At 38.8% G+C, this 11,946-nt stretch overlaps 1 protein-coding gene across 1 annotated transcript in view; it reads right to left on the bottom strand.

Annotated features, from left to right (window-relative positions):
* Positions 1–11,946, bottom strand: part of LOC112107404 (rab GTPase-activating protein 1-like) — a 545,250-nt gene that overhangs the window by 442,274 nt on the left and 91,030 nt on the right. The window contains 5 exon segments of the mRNA XM_026655425.1: positions 2,141–2,251; positions 2,847–3,007; positions 4,335–4,509; positions 7,128–7,338; positions 8,026–8,218. Coding sequence (XP_026511210.1) covers positions 2,141–2,251; positions 2,847–3,007; positions 4,335–4,509; positions 7,128–7,338; positions 8,026–8,218 — 851 coding nt within the window.

The following is an 11,946-nucleotide window of genomic DNA, read 5'->3' as shown; positions in this document are numbered from 1 at the left end:
GTGGCAGCATCTACCAATCCAAGGTCAGAGAAAAGCTGTAACCTTGGAAGTTTAATACAAGCCTGGAGTAGCTTTAGTATTAATTTTTAGAATCCTTGCGGGAGTGCCAGAGTGGGGAATTAGACTTGACAGCATCTGACTCAGATAATGAAAATGAACATGTGTCGGTCCGCACTCCTTCGGATTGTTATCGAGCAGAATCCGCCATCCGCATGGACGCATATCCTCTGGAATGGTGGTTGAGGCCTGAAGGGACATCTGAATCTTTAGCACATCTGGCACGTTAATATCTTGTGATGCTGGCTACAACAGTGCCATGCAAATACCTATTCTCACTTTCAGGTGACATTGTAAATAAGAAGTGGGCAGCATTATCTCCTGCAAATGTAAACAAACTTGCTTGTCTGAGTGATTAGCTAAACAAGAAGCAGGACTGAGTGGACTTGCAGGCTGTAAAATTTCATTGTTTTATTTTTTAATGCAGTTATTTTTTGTACATAATTCTACATTTGTAAGTCCACCTGTCATGATAAAGAGATTGCACTAAAGTACTTGTATTAGCTGAACTGAAAAATAATATTTCTTTTGTTTTTTTACAGTGCAAATACTTGCAATCAAAAATAATATAAAGTGAGCACTGTACACTTTGTATTGTGTGTTCTGATTGAAATCAATACATTTGAAAATGTAGAAAACATCCAAAAATATTTAAATAAATTGTATTTTATTATTGTTTAACAGTGCGATTAATCACGATTAATTTTTTTAATTGCTTGACAGCCATACTAATTATACCACTACTTAACACATTCAGTGCATATTATTTCCTAAATAATTTTATTAAATGTTCACTAAAAATTATAAAATTAGAAGACATATTACAAATTCAAGAATCAAAACTTTGTATGAATGGAGGAAGATCATAGGACTTTGCACAGACATCATAGTTCAGACAATACTGGAGGAAGATGGGCCTAGCCATCCAGCAGGAGACAGGTTCTCGTAAAACGTCAAGCTGAAAAGAATAAAAACTTTCTAAGATTAATTTAGAATCAAACCACAAATTGGCAGGCTTCACACCTGTTAGAGTTGCAGAGAAACAGGAATCAGAAGAAATGGAACAGAAAGCTGGATTTCTTTAAGACAAAAAAGCAGCACCAGCATTCAAACACCAATACATACTTTGTGCACTAATCAAACCTTTAACCAAGAATAAAGCAAAACAATCCTTGGGAATAGAAAGAATCAAACAGGGGCTTTAAGAAACCTTGGCCAGATCTGAACAGTAGGACACTTCCAGGGAAGAAAACAAAATGGAAAACCTACAGATTCAAGAATTTCAATTAATGGGCATCAAGGCATTAATGCCAACTCACAGTTTGCTGGATCTGAAATTAAGGTATTGGAAAAGGATTCATGTCCCACTAGCAATCCAGTGAGACACTAACTCTCCACTGTTTCTATTTTTAAGATGTTAGTATAGCAAATGTGGCTTTAGCAGATATGGCTGCCAAAATTTCAATAGGAACATACTAGACACAATGTACTACATTTTGTCCCACATATTTGACACATTAAGCAACATCAAAAGCAGTTAAAGTGCATGATCAACAAAGAATTGTAGGCAAACCCAAAAATGCAACCAAGAGGTGAAGCAGAACGAAAAGCCCTGTCCGAGTATTATGAGAGAGATTTTCAGAAAATATCTGCCCCCCTCCCTTAGGTATCAAAGTAAGTGGCCAAAACTTCAACCAACGTGCAGATTTAAAAAATAAAATAAAATGGGCCTCCAAGTATTTGGTCCTGTGCTGAGCCAACACTTGTTGGATTCACCCCATAGAAGTGAACACAGGTCTTAACATTGAAATAATTCCAAAAGTGATAGATTAGCTATAAGGTATTTGGCCACTAGTAACCAATTAACCTATTTTTTCTATTCCTTTGGATATTTAAGAAGAACCACTTGGTCATACACACAAGTTAGCTCATTAGAGCTCCAAGTCTGAATTTAGTACGTATGTATTATTAGTACACAATGTATTCAGTTCCACTGAATCACAGGTATTTTGTGAGGGCGATGATAAGCACATTAGAGACCATTTTCTTACACTTAACCTGTTTTACTTTATATCATGCTTACCTTTCAATGGCCAATTCTTTGTTTGAGAGTTGCTGGACTGTGATCACAACTTTCTTATCAATTCCCTGTTTCAGTTTGAAATAAAATTTCTCTCTGTCCTTTGGTACAGGGCTAAAAAAGAAAGAATTAGTTCCATTTGCACAGATATAGCACAATATAGGTGGATAACTATTAGAAATATGATGTGGTGATAGCTAGAGCCTCATCAAATTATTTTCATTTTATTTTTTGGCCATTTCATTGTATTTTATTGTGGGAGGCCCAAGGGGAGGGGTGTCTGTACTTTCAACATACTGATTCAAATTTATTGGCTTATGAAAACTCAATTAGAAGAGTTAAATAACTGTACTGAAAGAAACCCCAGAAAACATTGGTACAAATTTTCAGCAAGCTAGGCCTCAACTATCTTTCCAAGTTCCATAGGCACACTTGAGTATGTCCACTAAGAACTAGGATTTTAAACACTTACAAAACTTGATTAATATTGTTTTTCTACGCTGCTTTTTATTTTTGAATCAGTTTAGGCTTCTACAAAAAATGTATTTAAGACAAACAAAGCAATAACCTCATAAAGAAAAAAAATAGCATACAGCAAAAAATTAACCAAAACTAGTTTCTTCACTACATGCTGGTTAGCCACACATCCCTCAAATCAGCTGCACATGTTTTATGGAGGCTTCTAATTTTTCTCCGTTTTTCAAATTACCTAAAATTTCCTTTACCATCATCTTCTTTAACCTCTAAGGAGACACTGAAAGTGAACACATCACTATCTGGGGTAGGCAGAACAGAGTCCTTAACGTGGTCTGTGGCTTGTTTGGAAGACCGTCTGAACGCTGTTGAGAAACTATATAAAATTCTGCTGACCTGAAAAAGGGAGGGGAAAAAAGAATAAGAGCACTGATACCATCCATTCATCTTCCTATGCAGAACATGCACAGTTGTGATGTATTCCCTCAAGGGATCATTTCTCAGCAAGCATATTTTTGAAATTCTTAAAAGGAAATAATTTTACCTTTCTTCTCTCCTCCTCACCCGCTCAATTCAAGTGTTTAATAAGAATACATGTTGAGATACCATGGTTTTAGGGTAACAGAAGTGTGTTCACTTCTGATGCAATATCTCAAAAATTATTAAATCAGCAAGTTTCGCCTACACCAGTGGTTTTCAACCTGTGGTCCGCAGACTATGTCTAAGGGGTCCATGAAAGGTTACTATGAAAATAAAGTTTCAGATCCCAGAAAAGTCATTCCATTTTTCTGATCAAAAATATGTGAATCCCCCCACCTTCAAGTCAAAACCCGGAAGTGTTGTCATTACCATAAAAAACAACAGTTTAGCACCCTTTCTCATGCTGCATCAAATGCCGTGCTGAGCATGTGAGACATTTATAGTTGAATTCTATTCAGTCAGTTTTCAGCTTATGACTACTACGGTAGGGCTCTGTGGACCACAGGCTGAATTTCCAAAGGGGTCCGCACCTTCATTCAAAAAAGCTTAAGGGTCCACAAATGAAAAAAGGTTGAAAAACCACTGGCCTACACAGTTCATGAATGTGATTTTGTTGCTAAATGACCTGCAGATTTTGTTATTGTAATTATTTTTACATTTAAAAATCTGTACAGCTTACTGTTTGTACCTGCCAGGTCCTTAACTCACATTCACTTTACTTTTTTCTTTTTACTGTTTCACCCTCAAGACCCAATATTGTGCTGATCATCATTAACTCAAGGAAAGCAGAAGTCTGCTCTCTCAAATGTCCCAATGCTCTTCTTCAACCATCTAGAGGAATACCTACTGAAGGCTTTAAGATGTTCCTTTATAACTCCAGGGCCCAAGTACACTATCTCCTTGGTAATCTCAAACCAGACTCAAAGCAGGAGCAAAGGATTTTCTCCCAAATCTCCCCATTACATTGTAGCGCAATACATTGTAAGCTAGGACTATGTTTGGGCAGGACCCACTGCAAGATATAAACTTTGATAAAAGGTATTGAAGTAACTTCCTAAATTATTTTAATATTCAAGAACACATAGCTGCACATCTTGTGAAATCTACTGCACACATGCCAAAGTACTGAGGTTGATTTTACATGACAGTATGTGATAGTATATATTTAAAGACTGGGGACAATCATAGAAAATACCTTTATTATGCTCGGTAACAAGTCACTGTGGTAGTATTTTATACTTACTGCCTCTTTAATCTCACAGGAGAAAACATGAATCTGGAACTCCTCTGTTCCACAGTAACTTTCAGTAAATGCGAAGCAGTCACTCTCTGCAGTTCCATTTTGTCCACGTGCACAGAACAATATCTTATAGATTGGGAAAGAGGCTATCTCCGTATTGCTGCTTTGGTCTATTATTCTGCAGGGGGGAAGTGACAAACGTGAAGTCAGTCACAAACTAGAACCAAATAAAGATATCCACCAGCTTCTTTCTGTAACTGAATGAGCTATTATGCAAAGTATAACTACTATTCAGTGTAAGCACCCAACATTAAAATACATTTAAGAAATGTAAGCAATAAAAATGTTCGGTTTCAACTACATTTGTTTCAATACAATTTATATCAAAATAAAATAGGAAGCATATAGTACCCTAAATTATATAGGACCAGTATTCATCATAAAAATCACTGCTCTGCAGTTCATCACCAGAATCAAAGGATTTCGTTAACTAGGAACCACAGAAATTGCGAAAATGCACTTTATATAGATACAGGCCCAGAAATTCAGCAAAGGGAGATTCTGTAAACTCCCTGTCTGAGAAGTTATTAGTAGTCTGAAATGTAGGCTGTTATGCTGTATACTGCTGAAATGTCAAATAATGGTGAAAACTGACCTTAATATCTTCTCCAAAAATATCAATAAAAGGCACACGACCCCCATTTGAGGTCAACTTCTGATCAAGATTTCCTTTACCCTGCCTGCAAGCTATTTTAAGGGCCTGATATTTTATTTTTGTATAAAATTGGGGCGTACTACCTCCTGACAACCATCAATATGAAAAAATCCAGCCAAAAGTAAAGTAATAAACCTCAAGGCAACTCCAGCTCCTGCATTTCATAAAGAAAAAGACGACACACAATATGTTTCTGCCCAAGGAAGGTCTTGGAAGTGCCCTGAAGAAACTGGAGATAATTCCCCTGTCTTATCATGCCCAAGCACCAGCTCCTTTCGAAAAGTAAGTCTAAGGCTAGAAAAAATACCCATATTCAAAGGGGTTTAGAATAAAATCACTTGAAACTAACTTTAGCTGGAATATGTGAAAGGCTTCCTTTCTAGAATTTGGCAAAGTTACCAACACTGTAGGTATGCTACTCCAAATTATTTCTATAAATCTTATAAATTGAATTTCTCCAAACACTAGGCTATGCTGATGCCTCAAGCTTTCCAACTTTGCTAACATAATTTGCTATCTCAGTGCACATTTAAACTAATACTTTATTCCCTAAATCAGAAAAGTCACCTTTTACATAATCTGCTACAATATGCATTGCATTAATACATGTTTTTATTTAAACAGAAAAGTAGGTATCTAAGTTTTTCATGAAGTGGGTCAAAGCAGCCACAGATCAGCAAAATACACAAGTACCAATGATGTGTATATTTTTTCTGTTAGACATGAACCCTCTTTCTCTCCATTTCCCTTGATTTCTCTCTTGCATGACACCTGCAAGTCTGATGCTTTAGCAAAGTCACATCATTTCCAATTATATATTAGCCTGGAAGCATTTCCAAGGCGCCACCTTGTGGTTTCCACCAAGAACAGTAACAATATATATTTTATTGTGCAGGAAAACCAGATTACTGAAAGATTTTGCTCATTCAGAACCTATTTAATGAAGGTAATTTTATTTGTTTTTGCTTTAAGAAATGGGTGCCAGGGAAACTAACTACAGTAACAATGAAAAGCAGAGTCACTAAGGGAAAGCTAACAAAGAGGTGGGTCTTTTCCAAAGAAGGGAAACTTTTGTCTAATACATATAATTTCATTATGGAAAAAACGTCAAGGATCTTCACTTTATGTAACAGGACCTACAATATGCACTTATACCTTATAATGTATTTACAGAATTAAGCTCAAGCACAACATCTTTAAAATCAATATAAAGCAGATAAAACTCATTTAAATCAATGGGATCTGTGCCCACTTACTTCAGTTCTGAATTTGGGTCACAGTACCAAGATCTCATTGTAAATGTATGATTACCCTCTTAAAAGGTTATTGGCATAGATTGAAATTATAAACTGAAAGAATGGCACTAGTTATAGCCCTACACAATGGTCAGCAATAGAATCTTCGCAGCCGTCCTTTTGCAAGTACACTTTATTTTTGCGGTCTTCAAAAATACTCCATTTAGTGAGCATATAGGACTTTTTGGGAATATTACTATAAGGCTAGCTGCTTGCAAGACCTTTATAGAGTTTGCAATTACAAACATTGTATATAGGAAAATACTAATAATTTGAGCATGCTTTTGGTTACAGAAATAAAGCATGCTCAAGAACTTCTCAAAGGTGATGTTCACTGATTTCAACTTTAGGTATGTTTATTTTGTATGGACAGGCTGAATATTTCTCATTATACAGTGTGATCTGTTGAACACTATCTAGAATATTTCAAATTTGCTGCAAATTAAAAGAAGGTAGAGATTTTGTCTCATACAATGCATCAGGGAGATTGAATTTATGTGATTGAGTCCTACCATCATCATACAATAAAACTAGTTTAATATTAAAGGGTTCAAGATTCTAAATTCAACTTATGCATTTTTCTCACTGGATGTTTTACCTATTGGTTTAAATTTCCTTGATTTTTATTCATTTTATCATATTCTTCAGCAAACCGAGTTTGCGACAAATTATGCTTCTGGACAGACCTATGCAGTTCAACTTCACTGGAAGCCCAGTGTTTGCAACCCAGATCAGAATCTGAACCCTTTGTGTCTGCATAAGTAATGAAGTACCATTGTAGTTCACCTTACAGAGCCTTCTGGGACATTCGGAACATAGAGAGTCACAGGAAAAGAGGAGTGGCATGAGGATTTCAAAGCTTCCATAGCACGTAGAGCTTCGGACTCACTACGAGGAGCAGAAACCTTCATAGAACCTAGATACATCAATTTGTTAAATAATACACTGTCCTCTTCTGGGGGTTCATTAGGGGAACAGGGTCTAGGTGCCGAGATTTCTGAAAAAGAAGAAAATACAAGTTAACAATAAAATTCTCAGCCATTGCATTAAATTAGTGCAAGTTAAAAGCTGCAAGCCTACATTTGTAAAGCTAAAAGAAACTATCACTGTATCTGAACAGGCTCCCTGATGCATTATCCTAGACATTGATCACACAGACCTGGAAGGGCAGTGATACTGAATTATGGCCATTTCATATTTGTGAAGCTTTTGCAGTAATAAATGAGTATTGGGTAGTCGGGTTACAATCCATCAATCAATACATTTTAAGACCATCTCCATATTTAGTGTCAATCTCTCCCTACTGATTACAGGTATAGCTTACTGAATGAGTGAGAGTAGCCTAAGGTTGATTCATCAATCTGAGCACTCTGCAAGCATCCCCACATGGGCCATATTGAGGAGATAATTGGTTAATGACTGGATGATTGAGCAATTAGCAAGGTAATTCAGCTAGTCAGCTGAGGACAGTTAAAAGACAGACAGGAGGGAGAGAGGAAGGCTAGAGGGGGGCCAGAGAAGCTCAGAATCTCAGAAACATGAGGTTTTCTCCCCACCCTCCCCCAGTCTGGGGATTCCTGGGACTAGTTTCAGACCTCTGCATAGTCAGACTCATCTCAATTTTTCCTTTGCTCAGTTTCATACCATAACTTCATTACCTACCCAAAAATATCTTAACCAGTACCTGTAGTGGAAGGGTCCAGAATTAGATGTAAAGAAGGTTGGTTTGTCTGACTGGCTGACACATCTTCAGCTGACTGTCTGCAAGCATCATTGGAGTCTTTACAGTCAGTAGTATAACTTATTTGGCCTTTTTCAGAATCTCTCAGTATCTCTTCCATGGCTTTCTCCAGCTGTTCATCTCCATTTGAAAATATCTGTACAAAGGACAAGATACAAAAAAGACTTAAAAACTGGCTGCTACTTTTACCTTAAAAGATATTACACAAATATTTGAAAAATATTTTAAAATTTGTTTTACTTTTTTAAAGACATTTTGTCAAACAACACTTCTTCAGCTAATTATACCAGATACCCATGTTACTCATGTGGCTAAAGCCCCTGAATTCACCCAAGGCTCATCTGTATTCGTTAAACCAATAAATAAAATGTGCACAATGGAAGTATATATCTGATTACCAAAGGTTCCAACATCCAGTATTACAATGCAGCATCCAGTATAACTGCTCAGGTAATGACAATTTATATTTCTTCAAATCTTTGACTATATACATTATAAAGTACTTGGAGAGGTGAAATCTGTATAGTATTAAAATGGCATCCATGAGTCATGAATGTGTGCTATACTCAGGTAGTTTATTAAGAGGCACACACAAAAAATAAAGTGTAATTAGGTATATCCTTCTCCCCTCATTTTTAATATATATCTGTAATGAATGGCAAAATTAATTTGGAGGTATTGTATTTATCTTTATTTTTAAAAATAACTGAGAATTAGAAACAGCTCTCTCCAGGTGTTCAGACAACAGTAAAAATGTTGTTCAATTCAATTTCTGTATATAGAAAAAAGGGAAACTACCTAATCATAACAGAACACATCTAGTCAGTTGTGACAACTACCTGGGAGAGACATTTTCATGTCTGCCATCTCCTCAGGACAGTTCAACTTTGAGCCCCACTGAAAGTTAATTTAAAATTAATTTCCTCACCATCATTTTCTCTATTCTTTGAGTAGGAGCACAGTGCTCTGTCAGTCAAGTATTGACAAGTTTTCTACCTTGTCACACATTTTGGATGAAGAGAATAATATTCCTACTGAGCTTCCCCTCCCCACGCATCTGGCAGTTACTTGCCAGCTAAAGTGAAGAATAATTCACATTCAAATAAGCTCTTATAAGGGAGTGGTTTCGGACAATGCAATAGAAGCTTAAAGATGATAAAATTACAGTAAGGAAACTACTTTTACATTTCTCCCATATAAACAGTCATTGCCCTCATGAGACAAGTACTTATAGGAAACAGCAAGCAGTAAAAAGACATCCATCAAATCGAAGAGAAAGAAAAACTTAAGTCTTCCAATATCTGATAGCTGCATTGGATGTGTTTGCATCTTATACGGGCTAGTACAGCAGTTTTCAAACTGTGGGTCGGGACCCCAAGGTGGGTCGTGACCCTGTTTTAATGGGGTCTCCAGGGCTGCCTTACACTTGCTGGGGCCCGGGGCCGAAGCCCGAGGGCTTCAGCCCTGGATGGCGGGGCTCAGGTTACAAGCCCCCTGCCTGGGGCTGAAGCCCCTGAGCTTCGGCTTTGCCCCCACCCACCTGGGGTGGTGGTGGCACGGGCTTCGGCTTTGGCCCCCCCCCACCCAGGGCGGCGGGGCTCAGGCAGGCTCAGGCTTTGGTCCCCGCTCCTGGGGTCAGGTGGTAATTTTTGTTGTCAGAAGGGGGTCATGGTGCAATGAAGTTTGAGAACCCCTGGCCTAGTAGAACAGAGCACTGAAAACCAAGTGCACTGAAACCCAACACATCTCCTCAAAGATTCTCTGTGTTGCTGAGTCCATGAAGTAGTCATGCACCTGCTAGTGTGTGCGCTCACTCATGTGGGAAAAGTCTTATTGTATAACCGATAGGCCTAAAAATTGCATGACTATCTTGCAATATTAGACTTAACTATTCACTTTTTTAGATCCTCCATATAAAGACAAATTTGCATCAGACTTTCTCCAGGGCTTTGTTCTATGCAAGTAAAACTTCACTTCCTTGACCACATCCAGAACATTTCAGTGCTTCTCATGGTCTGAGGTGGCTTGGGGTAGAAAGATGGCAAGGAAAAACTGACTCAAGTGGAAGGTTGTGTTTTTCCCAGGAAACAAATTCTAAATCTCATCTAAGAGCTACCTTAAAATAAATATAAATGCTTTTTTTTAATTTAAATTAAATTTTAAACAAATAATTTTTTAAAAACCCACACCCAACCACCCAGCAAACCACTGTTTAATGGATTTGGTGAGTACTTGCAAAACTAGATGTAAAGACCTTAAAACAAGGGGCTCTCCTGGCTCTGCGTGGTTTCTTAAAAGCAGTGTTTCAGATTTGTTCAAGAGACAGCTGCAGATGCACCAGTTCCTGTGTCTGAAATTAAGGAGTTCTTCTGGTACCTGACTGGACAGTCCTGATGGTATGATTTTAAACCAGCTGCCTGCCACACATCTTCAAATACTCTGAGGCCACTATTTCCTTAGATATTCTGGAATTGGGAAGGCAGTTTTGCCCTCTCCCCATCATTTTATCTTGAGGTCGGTTTTGAGTTGGGTGGCCAGGTTTGCAATATTTAAGGTGCAGTAAATGCGATCCAGCAGCTCAACCTCATCCTACAGAACCGACAACCTAAATCACTGGATTGGGACTTGGCTAATGCAGAGCACCAGAAAACTGGTGAAAATCTTGAAATCCCAGCTCCTGCTTCCAAGGCTATTGTGTGTACAAACACATGGAGCTGAGAGCAGCTCCTTTGATCTTAGTGCTCTAACCACTTCTAGCACTGGAGAAACCCACTGAGTAAAGGAAGTCTCCAGCTTCCCTTCAACCTTTGACAAAACTACTCTCCCTACCAAAACTGCTGCTAAATTAAAGGGAAAAGGTGGGGTTGAAGAGAAAAACCTGTCTGGGCAGAGAGCTTAGGAACAGAAACTAGGCTGAAAGTATAGTGTAGTTATAAGCATGTCAGCAATGGAAGCTGGGTCATTTTCTACAAATTTCCCACCTGTGTCTACAGCACTATAGCTGCACCAAAGTTCACTATGCTGGAAACCCTCATAAGACAAGGTCCCACAGCCAGAGCCATCTGTAACACTATCAGCCAAAAACACTTAGAGAAAGTCTGACGTGATATTAAAAGTGGCTCCAGTTGCAGGAGTCTTGCCTGTATTACGTGTTCCAATGTAATCAACAGTGGGAAGTTTTTAGATAGTTTCCTTAATGGATACCAGTGTTTCTCAACCTGAACTTTAAAAAAAAAAAGTTGGGCCCCTCCCCCCCAGTAAGACTTGAAAAATTGTGACCCCCTACCTTAAATATAATTAAGTAAATTATGAATAATACTCAGGGTCAGTGCTATGGGGTGGCAAGCAGGGCAACTGCCTGGGTCTCAACACTTCAGGAGGCCCCATAAAGCTAAGAAGGCCCCCAGGCAATTGCCCTGCTTGCCACCCCCTAATGCTGGCCTTGCACTTGTGACCTCCCTAAACTCGTCCCGTGACCCCTACGGGTCATGTCCCCCAAGTTAAGAAACACTGGTATAGACAATGCTAAGGAAAGCAGATCAATAGGGCAAAAGGCAGTGCAGTCTATACATCCATAGCTTAGGGTTACCATTCGTCCGGATTTACCCGGACATGTCCTGCTTTTTGTGTTAAAAATAGCGTCCGGGGGGGAATTTGCAAATCACTAAAAATATCCGGGATTTCCCCCCCATGCAGAGCGAGGCGCGGCTGGGAGGGCTGCAGGAAATTCAGCCACTCGCATGGGGCTCTGGCAGCCAGAGCCCTTCCCCCGCAGCTTGCCGGGCTGGACTCCGGAGCAGCTGTAGAGCTCCTCCTCCCCGCCCCCGCATTCTGAGCTGGCCAGCCTGCCGGGCCGTTTGCATC

Source organism: Terrapene carolina, unplaced genomic scaffold (genome assembly GCF_002925995.2).
Source record: "Terrapene carolina triunguis isolate 2854851 unplaced genomic scaffold, T_m_triunguis-2.0 Scaffold210, whole genome shotgun sequence".
In the NCBI taxonomy this organism is placed as follows: domain Eukaryota; kingdom Metazoa; phylum Chordata; order Testudines; family Emydidae; genus Terrapene; species Terrapene triunguis.
The sequence above is the reverse complement of the archived record's forward strand: the minus strand, read 5'-3'. Positions and strand labels throughout refer to the sequence as shown.